This window comes from Manis javanica, chromosome 15, assembly GCF_040802235.1.
Source record: "Manis javanica isolate MJ-LG chromosome 15, MJ_LKY, whole genome shotgun sequence".
Taxonomy (NCBI): Eukaryota; Metazoa; Chordata; class Mammalia; order Pholidota; family Manidae; genus Manis; species Manis javanica.
The window spans coordinates 33,587,837-33,604,366 of record NC_133170.1 but is presented as its reverse complement, the minus strand read 5'-3'; the positions used below and the strand labels follow the sequence as shown (position 1 = coordinate 33,604,366).

Below are 16,530 nucleotides of genomic sequence, written 5' to 3'. Positions count from 1 at the left end.
AAGTCTGGCTAGGGGTTTATCTATTTTGTTTATTTTCTCAAAGAACCAGCTCTTGGTTTCATTGATTTTTCTATTGTTTTATTCTTCTCAATTTTATTTATTTCTTCTCTGATCTTTATTATGTCCCTTCTTCTGCTGACTTTGGGCCTCATTTGTTCGTCTTTTTCCAGTTTCAATAATTGTGAATTTAGACTATTTATTTGGGATTGTTCTTCCTTCTTTAAATAGGCCTGGATTGCTATATACTTTCCTCTTAGAACTGCCTTTGCTGTGTCCCACAGAAATTGGGACTTTGTGCTGTTGTTGTCATTTGTCTTCATATATTGCTTATCTCTGTTTTAATTTGGTCATTGATCCATTGATTATTTAGGAACATGGTGTTAAGCCTCCATGTGTTTGTGAGCCATTTTGTTTTCTTTGTACAATTTATTTCTAGTTTCATTCCTTTGTGATCTGAGAAGTTGGTTGGTAGAATTTCAATCTTTTTGAATTTACTGAGGCTCTTTCTGTGGCCTAGTATGTGGTCTATTCTGGAAAATGTTCCATGTGCACTTGAGAAGAATGTGTATCCTGCTGCTTTTGGGTGTAGAGTTCTGTAGATGTCTGTTAGGTCCATCTGTTCTAGTGTGTTGTTCAGTGCCTCTGTGTCCTTACTTATTTTCTGTACTTTTGATCTTTCCTTTGGAGTGAGTGTTGTGTTGAAATCTCCTACATGAATGCATTGCATTCTATTTTGTCCTTTAATTCTGTTAGTATTTGTTTCAGATATGCTGGTGCTCCTGTATTTATAATGGTTATGTCCTCTTGTTGGACTGACCCCTTTATCATTATGTAATGTCCTTCTTTATCTCTTGTTACTTTCTTTGTTTTGAAGTCTGTTTTGTCTGATACAAGTACTTCAACACCTGTTTTTTTTCTCCCTATTGTTTGCTTGAAATATCTTTTTCCATCCCTTCACTTTTCGTCTGTGTATGTCTTTGGGTTTAAGGTGAGTCTCTTGTAAGCAGCATATAGCTGGGTCTTGCTGTTGTTCTATTACTCTGTGTCTTTTGATTGGTGCATTCAGTCAGTTTACATTTAGGGTGATTTTTGAAAGATATGTACTTATTGCCATTGCAGGTTTTGGATTTGTGGTTACCAAAGGTTCAAGGGTAGCTACTTTACTATCTAACCGTCTAACTTAACTCTCTTGTTAAGCTATTATAAACACAGTCTGATGATTCTTTTTTTTTGTTATCAGTAATCTACAATTACATGAAGAACATTATGTTTACTAGGCTCCCCCCTTCACCAAGTACCCCCCACAAACCCCATTACAGTCACTATCCATCAGCGTAGTGAGATGCTGTAGAGTCATTAATTGTCTTCTCTGTGTTGTACAGCCCTCCCTGTGCTCTGCCCTACATTATACATGCTAATTGTAATGCCCCTTTCTTTTTCCCTGCCCTTATCCATCCCTTCCCACCCATCTTCCCCAGCCCCTTTCCCTTTGGTAACTGTTAGTCCATTCTTGGGTTCTGTGATTTTGTTGCTGTTTTGTTCCTTCAGCTTTCTTTTGTTTCTTTTTTTTCTTTTGTATTTTTTTTTTTGAGAGGGCGTCTCTCATATTTATTGATCAAATGGTTGTTAACAGTTAACAACAATAAAATTCTGTTCAGGGGACTCAATGCACAATCACTAAACCACCCCAAGTCTAATTCTCATCAGTCTCGGATCTTTTGAAGCACAACAAAGAAGTTCTTACATGGTGTACAAATTCTTACATGGTGAACAGTACAAGGGCAATCGTCACAGAAACTTTCAGTTTTGATCACGCATTATGAACTATAAACAATCAGGTCAAATATGAATATTCGTTTGATTTTTGTACTTGATTTATATGTGAATCCCACATTTCTTCCTTATTATTATTGTTTTAATAAAATACTGAGGTGGTAGGTAGATGCAAGATAAAGGTAGAAAACATAGTTTAGTGCTGTTAGAAAGCAAATGTAGATGATCAGGTGTGTGCCTATAAGCTAAGTATTAATACAAGCTAGACAAGGGCAACAAAACATCCACGGATGCAGATTTCTCTCAAAACGGGGGGTGAGGTTCTAAGTCTCACCTCTGTTGATCCCCAATTTCTTACCTGATGGCCCCCCTGCGACTGTGCCTGTCTTAGGTTGTTCCTCCCTTGAGGAATCTTACCCATCTCTGGCTAACCAGTCATCTTCCGGGGCCAGACAGGGAAATGTAAAGTTGGTAAGTGAGAGAGAAGCAATATTGTTTGAAGAGGTTAGCTTTTTACTTCTTTGCAGATTTATGCCCTATGAGTTTTATGCCCAGCATTTGTCTTGAGGTATCTTTACCACTTGGAGGAATTATGATACTCAGTAAATTCAATATGAGGCACGAATTCTATTTAAGGGTTGTAATTAGGAAGGAAGGAAAAAAGCTATAGAAGTAGCAGACAGAAGAAAACATGGGAAGATTGGTTATTTCTTTGACATATCTTCTTGTAGAGTACCTTAAGCATGTATAGGTTTTAAACTACTAACTAAACTGCACATACACATTAACATAATAGGAATACAGTTACATAACCAAAGCAGACCTACAAGTACCAGCCATCTCCAGTGAAACCAAGAAAACCAGTTAGGCACCCTAAGCATTTGTGAAAACTTATCTATGATATGATGGATATTGTCTAACTGAATTTGAATAGTTTGAGAAAAATCAGACAAATTAAAACAACCCATTCCTGGGAACTGTTCACATCCCATATGTTCTTGTAACAGTAGATAGTCTGTAGTCTCAAGATTTTGGAGCGCTGCAACTTGCACTTCTCCTAATTCTTGGTTGAGTTCCAACAGTATTGATCTAGTCAAATTTGTTATTTTATTGTATGCACAGGCCAGCTTAGATATCTTCTTCTTCATTCCAATGGCAATTCCAGGAACCAGTGGGAAGAATGCAGCTACGACTGCAACAGTGCCAGGATCTTTGTTGATGTTTTTTGATGATCATCTTCTGGAATGACTCTTCCAGAGTATGTTGATGTTGGAACTTCTTCATGTCGTATCTTAGTTCATTTTCTGGGTACCAAATTAGGCTTTGATCCTCTGTATAAACACAAACAGACCCTTTGCCCACACTTTGATATGCCCTATACCATTGTGAAGAACTTATTAGAGATCACCACACAGGAACTGCTTTTTTTTTTTTTTTTTAAGAGAAAGGAATATTATCAGAAAAATGTACTTCCATTAGCTGATCATCTGACACCTTTTAAATGATCAAAATTAAGGATATTTAAAGCATGCATTAATCGTTGATTTACAGTTAGTTTTATCCTATCAGGGAGTAATCCCCCTTTCTTTCTTTTTATTTATTTTTAATTTTTTAAATTTTTTTTGTTTTTTATTTTTTTGCTTTTTTTTTTGTTATCATTAATCTACAATTACATGAAGAATATTATGTTTACTAGGCTCTCCCCTATACCAGGTCCCCCTATAAATCCCTTTACAGTCACTGTCCATCAGCATAGCAAAATGCTGTAGAATCACTACTTGTCTTCTCTGTGTTGTACAGCCCTCCCCTTTCATCTTCCCCTCCCCTTATCGCTCCCCACCCACCCATCCCCAGTCCCTTTCCCTTTGATACCTGTTATTCCATTCTTGGGTTCTGTGATTCTGCTGCTGTTTTGTTCCTTCAGTTTTTCCTTTGTTCTTATTCTCCACAGATGAGTGAAATCATTTGGTACTTGTCTTTCTCCATCTAGATTATTTCACTGAGCATGATACCCTCTAGCTAAATCTGTGTTGTTGCAAATGGCAGGATTTGTTTTCTTATTATGGCTGAATAATATTCCATTGTGTATATGTACCACATCTTCCTTATCCATTCATCTACTGATGGACACTTAGGTTGCTTCCATTTCTTGGCTATTGTAAATAGTGCTGCAATAAACATAGGGGTGCATCTGTTTTTTTCAAGCTGGGCTGCTGTATTCTTAGGGTAAATTCCTAGGAGTGGAATTCATGGGTCAATTGTATTTCTATTTTGAGTTTTTTGAGGAACCTCCATACTGCTTTCCACAATGGTTGAACTAATTTACATTCCCACCAGCAGTGTAGGAGGGTTCCCCAGTCTTATGATTCTTTATTTCTCTCCCTTGTTATTCTTCCTCCTCAATTCTTTATATGTTAGGTGTTGTATTCTGTAGTCTTTTGTGTTTCCTTTGACTGCTTTTTTGGATAGTTGATTTTATTTTTTCCTTTATTTAGTATTTGGTTGGTCTGCTTTCTTTGCTGTGAATTTATTTTCTCTGGTGACATCTATTTAGCCTTAGGAGTGCTCCCATCTAGAGCAGTCCCTCTAAAATACCCAGTAGAGGTGGTTTGTGGGAGGCAAAATCCCTCAACTTTTGCTTGTCTGGGAATTTATTCCATCCTTCTAATTTAAATGATAATCGTGCTGGATACAGTATCCTTGGTTCAAGGCCTTTCTGTTTCATTGCATTAAATATATCATGCCATTCTCTCTGGCCTGTAAGGTTTCTGTTGAGAAGTCTGATGATAGCCTGATGGATTTTCCTTTCTAGGTGACCTTTTTCTCTCTCTGGCTGCCTTTAATACTCTGTCCTTGTCCTTGATCTTTGCCATTTTAATTATTATGTGTCTTGGTGTTGTCCTCCTTGGGTCTCTTCTGTTGGGAGTTCGGTGTGCTTCCGTGGTCTGAGCAACTATTTCCTCCCCCAGTTTGGGGAAGTTCTCAGCAATTATTTCTTCAAAGACACTTTCTATCCCTTTTTCTCTCTCATCTTCTCATATCCCTATCATACAAATATTGTTCCCCTTGGATTGGTCATACAGTTCTCTTAATGTTCTTTGATTCCTAGAGAGATCCTTTTATCTCTGTCTGCCTCAGCTTCTCTGTATTCCTCTTCTCTGATTTATATTCCATTAACAGTCTCTTACACATCTTCCAGTCTGCTTTTAAGACCTTCTATTGATTGTTTCATTTCTGTTTTCTCCGTCCAGACTTCATCCCTTCACTCTTGCATATTTCTCTGCAGGTCCGTCAGCATGGTTATGATTTTTATTTTGAATTCTTTTTCAGGAAGGTTGGTTATATCTATCTCACCAGGCCCTCTCTCTGGGGTTGTCTGAGTGATTTTTGACTAAACCATGTTCTTCTGCCTTTTCATGGTGATAGAAGTGGTTGCACACAGGTGGCGCATGTGTCAGCCAGAAGAACAATGTCCCTTCCTGCTTGCTGGTCGCCTTGCCCTTCTCCGCTGCCTGTGTGGGTTATCCGCATGCAGTGAGCAGTCTGTGGGATAATCACTTGAGCTGCCACGGGCAGGGTGGCCCTCAGGATAGCCTAGCACACTGCAGGGGGTGTCAGCCACACCAGTTGTATTCTCCTGCGAGAACGGTGCCCCGTTGTGCCTTCTGGACCTTGCTCCAGCTTCCTCTGTCTGTGCCAGGTAGTTGCGTGCCGGCTGCAGCCTCTGGGTCTGTCCTGGTTAGGTGCATGCTGGGAGCAGACTCTGTGTGCTTACTCTGGGCAGGGCTGTTCTCCAGGTGCTCTGCAGCTGTCGTGGGTGTGCTGGTTTGCTTGCCGCACTGGCAGTGGAGAATTAATGGCCAGCTGCTCTTTGCCGTGAGGGGCTTCAGTGGTGTGTTACCCCCCAGGGGATCAGGGGCCCTGAAGTTACTCAAGATTCCTAGCCTACTGGGCTGAGTGTGCCAGGATGATTTTGTCCAGCTGTTAAGCCCCTGTCCCTTTAAGACTTTTTAAAAGCTCCTACTTTTCTTTTTTCCCAGGGGAGCCGGCTGTGGGGATCCACCTGCTGTCTCTGTCTCAGATTTTACTTTTCTGTTTCTGTAATATCCATATCCAGCACACCATGCAATGTGTGTCTGTGCTCCCAGTGAAGAGTACTAGGGCTGGTTATTTAGCAGTCCTGTGCTTCCACTCCCTCCCCACTCTGATTCTTTTCCTTCTGCCAGTGAGCTGGGGTTGGGGGAGTGCTCCAGTCCCCCCAGATCATGGTTTTGTATCTTACCCTTTTCGTGAGATGCTGAGTTCTTGCAGATGTAGATGTAGCCTGGCTGTTATACTGTATCTTCTGAGTAGTGTATTTGTTGTCTGTCTTTTAGGAGTAGTGTATTTGTTGTATTTTCAAAAATATATATGGTTTTGTGAGGAGATTTACACCACCCTACTCATACTACCATCTTGAGCCCTTCCAATAACACCTTATTTTTAGATAGATAGGAGCCACTCTACATTTTCCAGTTGATGCCCACCGCTTACACTCCCTAATGCCTTCATCAGCACCCCCTTTGAAGTGATTGTCTCCTTGCCAGCTATTAGCACCTCTGAAAATTTCTCTTCCTCCAGGATTTCGTCGGAAAGAATTTCGTGGCAAATTGGCTATTGCCATTACAGCAAATTTTATTAACCGAAATACAACAGCGGAAGCCAAAGTTGAAGAGATTAGTGGTGTGGCTTTTATATTCAACCAGAAATTTTTCCAGGAACTGAGGGAAGCCACAGGTTGGTATAGATGCCTCCAAAGCGATGATAGAAATTGAAAGGACTGCTTTTGGTTTTTCTTGAAGGGCTGGGTGGAGGGGTGCCCGTGGTCTTACTGCTGGGCCCCTCACCCCTCCACTCTTTCTTCCTGCTCATACTTTGTTCTTAGCAGGATGCTTTCCACGTCACTGTCCCCCATTCTAGTTTCCTTATCCATGATACAGTTACAGTGACTGGGCTGTTTCGCATGCGGTTTTTGTTTGTTTTTAACTTTGTTCTGTCCCCTGCCAGCTCTTTTCCAGCCTCTCCCACTCCGCTTTGTCCTGGAGTGATGGTGCCTGGTGCCATACCCGGTTGGTTGGAAGTTCTCTGGTTGAGAACATGACTTTTGGGCTCTGAGAATATATAGTTGACCCTTGAACAACATGGGTTTGAACTGCTTAAGTCCACTTACATGCAGATATTTTTCAATAAATATATTGGAAGATTTTTTAGAGATTTGTGACAATTTGAAAAAACATTTTCTCTAACTTTATTATAGGAATACAGTATATAATACATAGAACATATAGGATATGTGTTAGTTGTTTGTATTATTGGTAAGGCTTCTAGTCAACAGTAGATTATTAGTAGTTAAGTTTTGGAGGAGTCAAAAGTTATATGTGGATTTTTTAATTTATTGAGGGGTGGTGCCCCTAAACCCCACATTGTTCAAGGGTCGGCTTTAGTCTTCTTCCTGAGTCCCAATTTGGGCTTGGGGTAAACCACATGCTAGACAGGAATGAGTTTGTTGTTTGATATCATTTGAATAGATTAACTTAGATGTTTTTCTGTAACAAAAATGTGCAACAAATTCCAATCCTCTGTTTTCTAAAACAAGATTTCTCTCCATTACATCTGTTTTTTAGATTGAATGGAGGGTCAGTAGCTCACTCTCCACTTCCATTCATCTAGTTGTCATTCCTGTAATTAAGAGTCTAGGTGATTCCCCTGCTGCCTGGGGACCCATCGGTGGGGTTTCACCTGAGAACGAATCCAGACCCGCTCACTAGCAATTATTAGCCTTTCTTCTTCCCATCCTTTTCTGCTTACTATCCATCATGGTTTTTTGGATGACTTAGGGTTGTCATGTGAATTGTGAAGCAATGAAGGGTAAACAGATCCCCTGCCTTGTCAGGACAAGAACATGCAAGGAGTGAGAGGTGGGCTCTGATGTCTTCCATACTGTCATGCTGTGTGTGTGGGGTTCACACCCTGGTGTCAGTGAGCCTGTGTGCAGGCTTGCTGGCCTGCCTGAATGCACCTTCATCTTCACAGCCCCGTGTGCTCACATTTGTTTTCTGGTTGCAGGTATAGATTTGGAAAACATCGTCTACTACAAAGATGATACACACTATTTTGTCATGACAGCTAAAAAGCAGAGTTTACTGGACAAAGGGGTGATAGTGCACGTGAGTAATGGATTTCTTTCAAGCCTTCTTCAGGTTGTACTAATGTGCTCACCGAGAGAAAATTTTATTGTCTGATGAGTTTTTCCTTCAAGGGAATGCAGATGAGCACCTAACTCATCTCCTGAGGACATGTGTTCCTCTAATGTTTTTTAATTTGCATTTAAAAATCTTTATGGGAAATGAGTTTTTCCTTCAAGGAAATGAAGACGAGAACCTAACTCATCTCCTGAGGACATGTATTCCTCTAATGTTTTTTGATTCGCCTTTCAAAATCTTTATGGGAAATGTCAAATGTAAACCAAAGTAGAGAGCATCATCTAGTGAGCCCCCATATGCCCCTTTCTGCTTTAGCAGTCACCAGCACATGGCCACCATTGGGTCAGTGATGCTGACCCCATCCCACCCACTCCACCACTGGGTTCTTCCAAAGGAAATCTCATATATTCAGTTTGAATTGAGGTGATTTGGTTTGTGCTTATAGTGAATTTCATAAATGGCTGATTACTGGGTGCTTAGTAGGTCCTTGTTTAGGAGGGGATGATATTGGGAAGGTGGTTTGACCAAGAAGCAGTGATTGGTATTTATGGGAGCCTGGGAAGCTTCTGCCTTTACTACATATTTCGCTGTCAGAGGTCCAGGGAACACTCGCTGGGGCAGGGTGTATTTAGGCTCTTTGTGAGCAAACAGTAAGGGCCTTCTGTCTGTCCTTAGCCAGGCCCATGCCAGCCTTTTTTCAAGGTGACTAGTCATATGACATTCCCTAGCATGGTGGCCTGAATGAGGTCAGAGGACCACAGGGTGGGTGGCCCCTCATCCGGGAGCTTCTGAAGGTTTAGTGGTCTCTGTGTGTGGGAATTCTGCCCCCATGTGAAGAGATGGATAAAAGGGGCACCAGATGTGCTGATTCAGGCCTCTGCTGACCTGCACAGCTGCACTTCAGGGTGTCTTTTTTCTCTGCAGGATGACAATGAGACAAGTCACTGTAGTCTAAACTGCACCCACTGTTGCCTTGCCAGAGCAGGTGGGGCAAGCTGAGGAGCATCTCCTGCAGCCCTGCCTCCTTTCCAGGCCAGCACCTGCCTCTGTCCCTCAGCCTTGTGCCTTACGGACAGAAAGAGGAGTGGGACAAAGCAGCTGGTACAGCCCATTCTGCCAAAAGCACAAGCAAGATGAATTTAGTTAGATGCTTTATCAATAAGAAATAGCCAGTGAACTACCAGTATGCCTTGGGACTAAGTAAGACTTAAACCTACCATCCTAGCAGAACTATCGTTATCAGTTGAAATTATGTAGGAATAGTCTAGAATGCCAAGACCTGATTTACTTTTCCTTCTTATTTCTTTTTTTTAGAGGGCACAGGTCATGGCTTCTGTGTGCCCTGTTGAATACTAAACCCATTGTGGCCACTTACTCAATGTTGAACAAACACTGTTTCCAGGACCAGCTTGAGTATTTGTGTTTTGGCTCTTAATGCCTTGTAGTGGGAGCTGAAAGTACCATCCAGGACACTTGGAAATCATAGGCCCCACTGTAGGAGAATAAAGACTCGGCTCAGCATGTTAGAAACCTCCACAACAGAAAAGGAATTTTTGGTCCTTTCTGTGGAAGGCCCTTTTTCTCCTCATTTTTTTCTTCTTTGGTGGGTTTCTTTGGAGACTTTCAGAATCTGTAATATTTAAAAACCTTTTTTCCATGTTCAGTGTCTTCCTCGCAGCCCCTGGCCTGCTGTTACTCCTGCCTCCACATCTTCTCGGCCTTGAAGCTTCTGGGCTCTTCCTTTGGGGCTGATGAGTTAACAAGGCTGAGTGCTTCAAGTGGTCCCAGTCCAAAACCTGTTTGCTACCCAGGAGATGGTCACTGATAATAACATAAGCTATAAAACGCCTTTACACTACCGGGACACAGTATCATCCCATAAATTATCTCACTGAGCATTCAGATCAGCTTCATGCAGTGACGGCAGGATCAAGAAGTACTGACTTGTTCCAAGTAAACGGAAAAGCCTCAGTTGTGTGTTTAGGGACAAAGCCTATGCACTTTCAGAAACAGCCACCTCCCTTTTCATTTTAATTTGTGTAAAAGACTTATTTGGAATGTGAGATCACTTTACGGGGAAGGGAAAGGCTGTGAAAGCAGGTAAGCCTAGCAAGTCCCTACCTAGGCTTTCCCATCAAGCCTCTTCTCTCTGGAGACAGGACTATGCCGACACAGAGCTCTTGCTTTCCCGGGAGAACGTGGACCAGGAGGCTCTGCTGAACTATGCCAGGGAGGCAGCAGACTTCTCCACCCAGCAGCAGCTGCCGTCCCTGGATTTTGCCATCAATCACTATGGGCAGCCTGACGTGGCCATGTTTGACTTCACTTGTATGTATGCCTCCGAGAACGCAGCCTTGGTGCGGGAACAGAATGGACACCAGTTACTGGTGGCTCTGGTAGGGGACAGCCTCCTCGAGGTGAGTTCTGAGTTGGCAGCATTTGATGGTAGAGGCAATAGCAGGGCGGCAATAATAATAATTAGAACCAAATCTGGTCATCCCAGGTGTGAAGTGAGAGTCCAAGAGTGGCGCAGCACCTGTGAGCTCCCCGCGGGGCATCCCAGCAGGAGGTCGCGGGGACCCCAGGCCCTGGGAGCCTGACTCGCTGAGTGTGGGTGGGGAGTGCCCCTTTGGGAACAGATTGTGAAGTAGAGAAACCAGCATCTGAGTGACTACCAGAACTGCTTTCAACAGCAAACTCTTTCTTTGTCCCTAGTTTCCATCTTTTAAAAGGTAATTTGTTTTAATTCTTTATTTTCTGTCTCCTTCTTAGCCTTTTTGGCCAATGGGAACAGGAATAGCCCGGGGCTTTCTCGCAGCTATGGACTCTGCCTGGATGGTACGAAGTTGGTCTCTAGGAGCGAGCCCCCTGGAAGTCCTGGCAGAAAGGTACAGGCAGAAGCCGGGCGCCTTCCCTTCAGACACAGAGAGACAATCCAGGTGCTCTCTGGGCAGACAGCACATTCTTCCTCCCTTCTCATGCACTTCCTCTCTTAACTAAAGGTGTTTCCATATTTAAGAGAGGAAAAGCGGGATATTTACTCATAAAGTCATAGAAGCTTATTGAAGTGCTCTCCTCTTACCCCTTTCCAGATTAAATTTATGATTGACATGGTGTCTGAATCTTTGTGTACCATTGAAGGATGAGTCCTTTACGATAGTCACATGAACAAATACATAAAAATAGCACATTAAATCCTCTTGTTCTTAAGCTAGAAAAACTTATAATGACATCTGTGGTAGTGGGGAACACATACTAACATAACTGAAGAAATTGAAACTGACTTTGAATTCAAGAGAAAACACCAACTGCTTGTAAACATTTTTCAAGGTCCCAAATGTCAGATACTTTGAAGCAGATTACTGAAAATGAGGTAAGAATCCTAGGATTTGCTTTCTGATCATGAATAAATACCTTGACTAGAAGTAGATAAACAGGATTTCCTAGATAAAATTGGTGGTCGATAACATTTTAAATCTGTTACTTAAGTACTCCGGGTAAATTTGGTGACAGATTCTTCTTTCATCTGTGACTTACTAAAAGAATATTAAAAGTTAAATATTGGCATACTTGAAAAAAACAAAATGAAACTCTGCATTAGTTGCCTTTTAAATCAGAGTGAGGCTTTTTATCCCGGCACACAATGATGTACTTGCTCTTTCTGTTGGCCCTTAACAATCCGGGGCCTTTGGGAGCAGTGAGGTGGTAAGGAAGGGAAGCAAGAAGCAAGGGCCGATGGAGAATTGGAGGAAACTGGTCAAGGATGAGGACTTGTTATGTCCTTCAGATAATTTGGAGGACTCTCAAAAAAATAGAAATAATTGTCAAAGGAGAGGGAGATGTCACTGCCCTGAGTAAATTGTTATATGTTATTGCAGGGAGAGCATTTATAGGTTGCTGCCTCAGACCACCCCTGAGAATGTGAGTAAAAACTTCAGCCAATACAGCATAGACCCTGTCACCCGGTATCCCAATATTAACGTCAACTTCCTCCGGCCAAGCCAGGTAAGAGCCTTCTTGTCAGCTACTGTCAGCTACCTGTATCTGGGTGCGCTTTCAGGACTAGTCATACTTCTGCAGTATTAGAATGTGCCTGTTGGTATTGAATACACAGTACCTCCTTTCATGATCCAAGTAGATGCCTCTGTGCCTTGGCTGGAGCTGGTAATATGTCCCATCTACAGACTGAGCAGCCAAGGCAGAGGGGTGTTGAATAACTCACCAGAAGATGAGATGTGACAGAGATGGCGGATCCAGGACTCTTCCCATGTGTCCTAGTCCGCATTGTGTGCCATAGGAAAGAGCGCTTGTACCCTGGCCAGGAGATGTGGCTTCCACTCCTTCCATTCACATTGTTGCACTGATACTTGTGACTGGGACAGGTCCTTTCACATTCTCAGAGCCTCCATCTCCTCATCTGTGAAATGGTGATCACGATCCCCACTGTTCACAGGTTCCCCATGAGGGCAAATGACATGTCAGAGAACTTGGAAAGACAGGCCACCACCTATAAGTGAAGATACTGTGGGCTGTGTTTTCTGTACTCCTGAGTTGTTTCTCAGCATGTCCAAAGCCACATCATGGCATTGACAGTGACATTTTATAAAGCAGCATAGTCCCACATGGCCCCACAATTTTTAGAAAGCAGCCCATTCAACATACTGCTTGTGTTCTAGTGTGATTTTTATTAACTTTCTTACTGAAGTGTACACCTTTAGGCCTTCTGTATTTTTGTGTGGTAAGTTCATAAGGGGCTCCTGAAGCCCGGTCCAGTAGAGACCCTCAGAGGGGACCCCCGCCTGCCCTGTGGCTGAGCAGCCATTTTTAACACATCTTCTTACAGTTAATGTGTGCTTATTTCTATGTAACTCCCCCCTTTCCAGAAAGGACCCCAAGGCTGTCATCATAGCCTCTGTCGAAGCTCTGCCTAACCCGCTCTCTCAGTTTTTCATCTCAGTGATGAAAGTGGGGAGTTGTAACCTGGTGCTTGATTTTCCTTCTTTATGGCTCCTTAAATTTCTGCCAGGTACACCATTTATATGATACTGGAGAAACAAAAGACATTCACCTGGAGATGGAGAACTTTGTGAATTCCCGCACCACCCCAAAGCTGACTCGCAATGGTGAGTTCCAGAATGGCCTTTTGAAAGCAGATGACCTGCTCAGAGAAGTATAAACTTTCTCACTGAGCAGCCAGTGCACACAGTATAGGGTGGTGGCTCTCAACAGAGGTCATTTTGCCTTAGGGGACATTTGGAAAGTGTGGAGATATTTCTGATGGGCGTGACTAGGGGAGGGTGTTCCTGGCATCCAGGACGCTGCTGACCTGCCCCGGTGCACAGGCCAGCTCCCTAGGCAGAACCTCCTGGCCAAGTGTATTTGATGGCGAGGTATGAGACCTCAGTCTGAGATGTACAAAAAGAAACCAGAGACTGTTGGGAGAGCATATGCACAAAACAGCACTGGGGGAGGCTTTGCGGAAGAAGTGGTGGCATTTTAGCTGAGTGCCACAAGACTGCCAGGACACAGCAAAGGGGAAGGCCATAGTGTTCTCTGTGAGCACTGAAGGGCCCCTGGAGAGCTGTTGAAAGGAGAGTGACCTGAATGGACCTGGCGCGCTAGCTGTCAGACAGGGTGGAGAGGAGAGCTGCTGAAGGCAGGAGGCTGATTAGACACACAGTGCAGCAGTCAAGCTGATGGTAGCCAAGACCTGCGTCTGGTACTGACGCGAAGAAGGGAGAAGGCAATGGGCGCAGCTAATATAACTCTGACTTGGGGGCCAAGTGCAGCTGGATGCAATCCCAAGCCTTGCCATTAGTGAAGCATGTGGGCTTGAACAGGTCTCTCAGCATCTCTGAACTTCAGTTTCCTCGTCTATGAAATGGGGGTAACAAATACCTACCTCACGCCATAGTCACAGGGATTCTGACATGGAGTGTCATGGAGTGTTACAATGCCTGCATATACTGGGTGCTCCCCGATGGCAGCCCTTTAGTCACTGCCGTCAGGATTATGTGAGAACATCGAGGGTCCGGAATCAATAGGCACTGGCAGCTTGGTTCCCCTGTGGGCCAAGAGAGAAAATAAGAATGGTGCTGCCATCAGTCAGAAATGGCAGTGTGAGAAGGTTTGAGTCTGTTCTGGACACACTGAATTTGATGTGCTGTCTTGCCTGAGGGTTTCAGTCCCGGGCAATTCACTATGGATTCAGTGAGACCAAAAATGACAATAGAATGTTTTGGGGTGAAAGGGTTTTATTACCCGCTTGTTCTCCCAGCAGTAAGTCGAGCACTAGAATCATGGCTGCATCCAGCAGTCTGCAGGTCTGTGATCCTCCTTCATCTCTGCCTCTACCCAGAGCACTGGGCAGAGCCCTGTATAGTGACTCAGTCAGTACTAGCTCATTGCCTAGGGTGTGGAAGCAGTAGCCAAACAGCAGGCCAGTTACATCATCAAGTAGTTTAGGTTTCAGGTGAGGATCCAGGCCATAGGAACCTCCGTTTTCCCCACATATGCTATTGGGATATCAAGGTGGATATGACCAGTTGGAAACATTCTCATCTTTCTCCTTGAAAGCAGAGAATGTATCTGTGTTCACTGTTATCTTAGAGCTCAGTTATTGAAGTTGCCCAAAACGTATTGGAGGAATGGAGACTTGGGAGACACCTGAATCAAGTTAATTTCTGAAGCCAAGAGACTTTACAGCAGGAGCGGTTCTCTGTGTGGTTTCAGTATACATTTTCACTAAAGACTTAAATGAAAGCCCAGAATTGATTTAAAGACTTGGATCTCCTCTCCAGGGAAATCCTGGAAGTACTGTGCATGAGGGTGATGGCTCAGTAGATGGCAGTGCTCCACCATGTCTCTGTCCGGTCGCACGCAAGGCCAGGTGCAGTGTGAGCAGGCCCAGGTCGCCTGGCGGGAGTGATCACTGTAGGGGGATGGACATCGATCTAAGGGCCTGGGTAAATTGGTAGCTTTTTATCTACCCAAAATTCCACTGTCATGATGCCAGTCACATAGTTCTTACTTTTAAAAACCAGTCATGACAGTGACAGCATTGGGGTATGGGGGGGACTTGATAATATGGGTCAATGTAGTGACCACATTGTTTTTTCATGTGAAACCTTCATAAGAGTATATATCAATCATACCTTAATAAAAAATTTAAAAAAAAAAACAGTCATGAATTTTGTCCCTACCTTCAGTAATTTTTCAAACTGGGTATGTACTGCAAAGAGGATCCTCTGTTAGTGCTCCTAGTTGACCACACTTCCAATAATAATTTTGTTGTTGTTTTAGAGTCTGTAGCTCGTTCAAGCAAACTGCTGGGTTGGTGCCAAAGGCAGACATATGGCTATGCAGGGGTTAATGTGACAGATCTCACCATGTCTTGGAAAAGTGGCCTGGCTCTCTGTGCAATTATCCATCGATTCCGCCCTGATCTGATGTAAGTTATGACCAAACTCTGTGACCCCTAAGGACCTTCCCTAAGGACCTCGGAGTGCCCTGCTCCAAGTAGCCAAAGTTTGTACTTTTTCTTAGAATGAGACACATAGTAAGATACTTTCTCTGGAAAGCAGTAATTCATTTTGATGTCGTTATATTTAAAACTCTGTCAGGTCTTACATAGCTCGACCCAGGAACGATTAGATGAGTTTTTTAAATCACAGTGCTCAGGTCAAAAACTAGTTTAAACCTCCACCCACCTGGGCCTATGAACTTCACACTGAGGGAAACCCTGTCTACTGACCCCAGGGTGAGCCCTTCATCTCAGCTGGCTCCCTCTCAAATGCTCTTCGGTCCCAAGGAAAACCTGGCTAGAGCATTTGTCTGGCTGAAGGCAAACATGTCACTTCCAGCAAAACAGCAAACAGTGACTACTTACCCGATTTATGACAGCTCTTGGTATGATCCCTTTGTTAAGACCTACGCTTTTTGCACACATACTCTCTCAAGCCCACAGAATTCAGATTGCCCACATATACCAGTAACATCTCCTCTTTTGTCCATTCTTTACTCACCTAAATAGAGAATCAGTACAGTAGGATGACCCTGGGTAGCCAGCATGCTCAGATTTTCCCCATCGGCATTCATTACCAGAGAAGCCAAGCAAGAAGGTTCAGAAACAGAAGCAAAATGTGTTGAGTTATTTTGTCTGCCTGTCCTTTTGTCTTTAGGTCCACCTAAGGGCCCGATTTGTGTGTATTTATTTACTTTAATGATTGCTTAAGGAATGCTAGAAGACATTCCTATTTATATTAGGTTATAAGTCAATGAGGCAAGAGCTAGTCAAAACAGCTTTGCATAGTGTGGCTTAGAAGTGGGTACTGATCTGATTGAATAGGGGTGAGTGACCTCTGGCTCTCTGTCCTTTAGCTCATGCAGAGGTTGGCAAAAGGTGAGTGAAAGCAGGGCTTATTCACCCACCAAAGAGGGAATAGCTTGAGAAGAATTGGAATGACTGGCACAGATGTGCTTTAGAGAAAGGGCCAGGTGAACCCCTTCTATTCCA

At 43.3% G+C, this 16,530-nt stretch overlaps 1 protein-coding gene across 34 annotated transcripts in view; it reads left to right on the top strand.

Moving 5' to 3' along the window:
- MICAL3 (microtubule associated monooxygenase, calponin and LIM domain containing 3) overlaps positions 1-16,530 on the top strand; it is a 215,597-nt gene that overhangs the window by 97,228 nt on the left and 101,839 nt on the right. For 32 of the 34 annotated variants that reach the window (XR_012125419.1, XR_012125418.1, XR_012125420.1 and 29 more), the window contains 7 exons: positions 6,394-6,549; positions 7,879-7,979; positions 10,175-10,432; positions 10,788-10,903; positions 11,894-12,020; positions 13,042-13,138; positions 15,318-15,465. Coding sequence is in view for 30 of the 34 variants with exons in the window: in XM_073222424.1 (XP_073078525.1) it covers positions 6,394-6,549; positions 7,879-7,979; positions 10,175-10,432; positions 10,788-10,903; positions 11,894-12,020; positions 13,042-13,138; positions 15,318-15,465 (1,003 nt within the window). In the remaining 4 variants the exon portion in view is untranslated. The other 2 variants (XM_073222442.1, XM_073222448.1) reach the window with 2 other exon arrangements.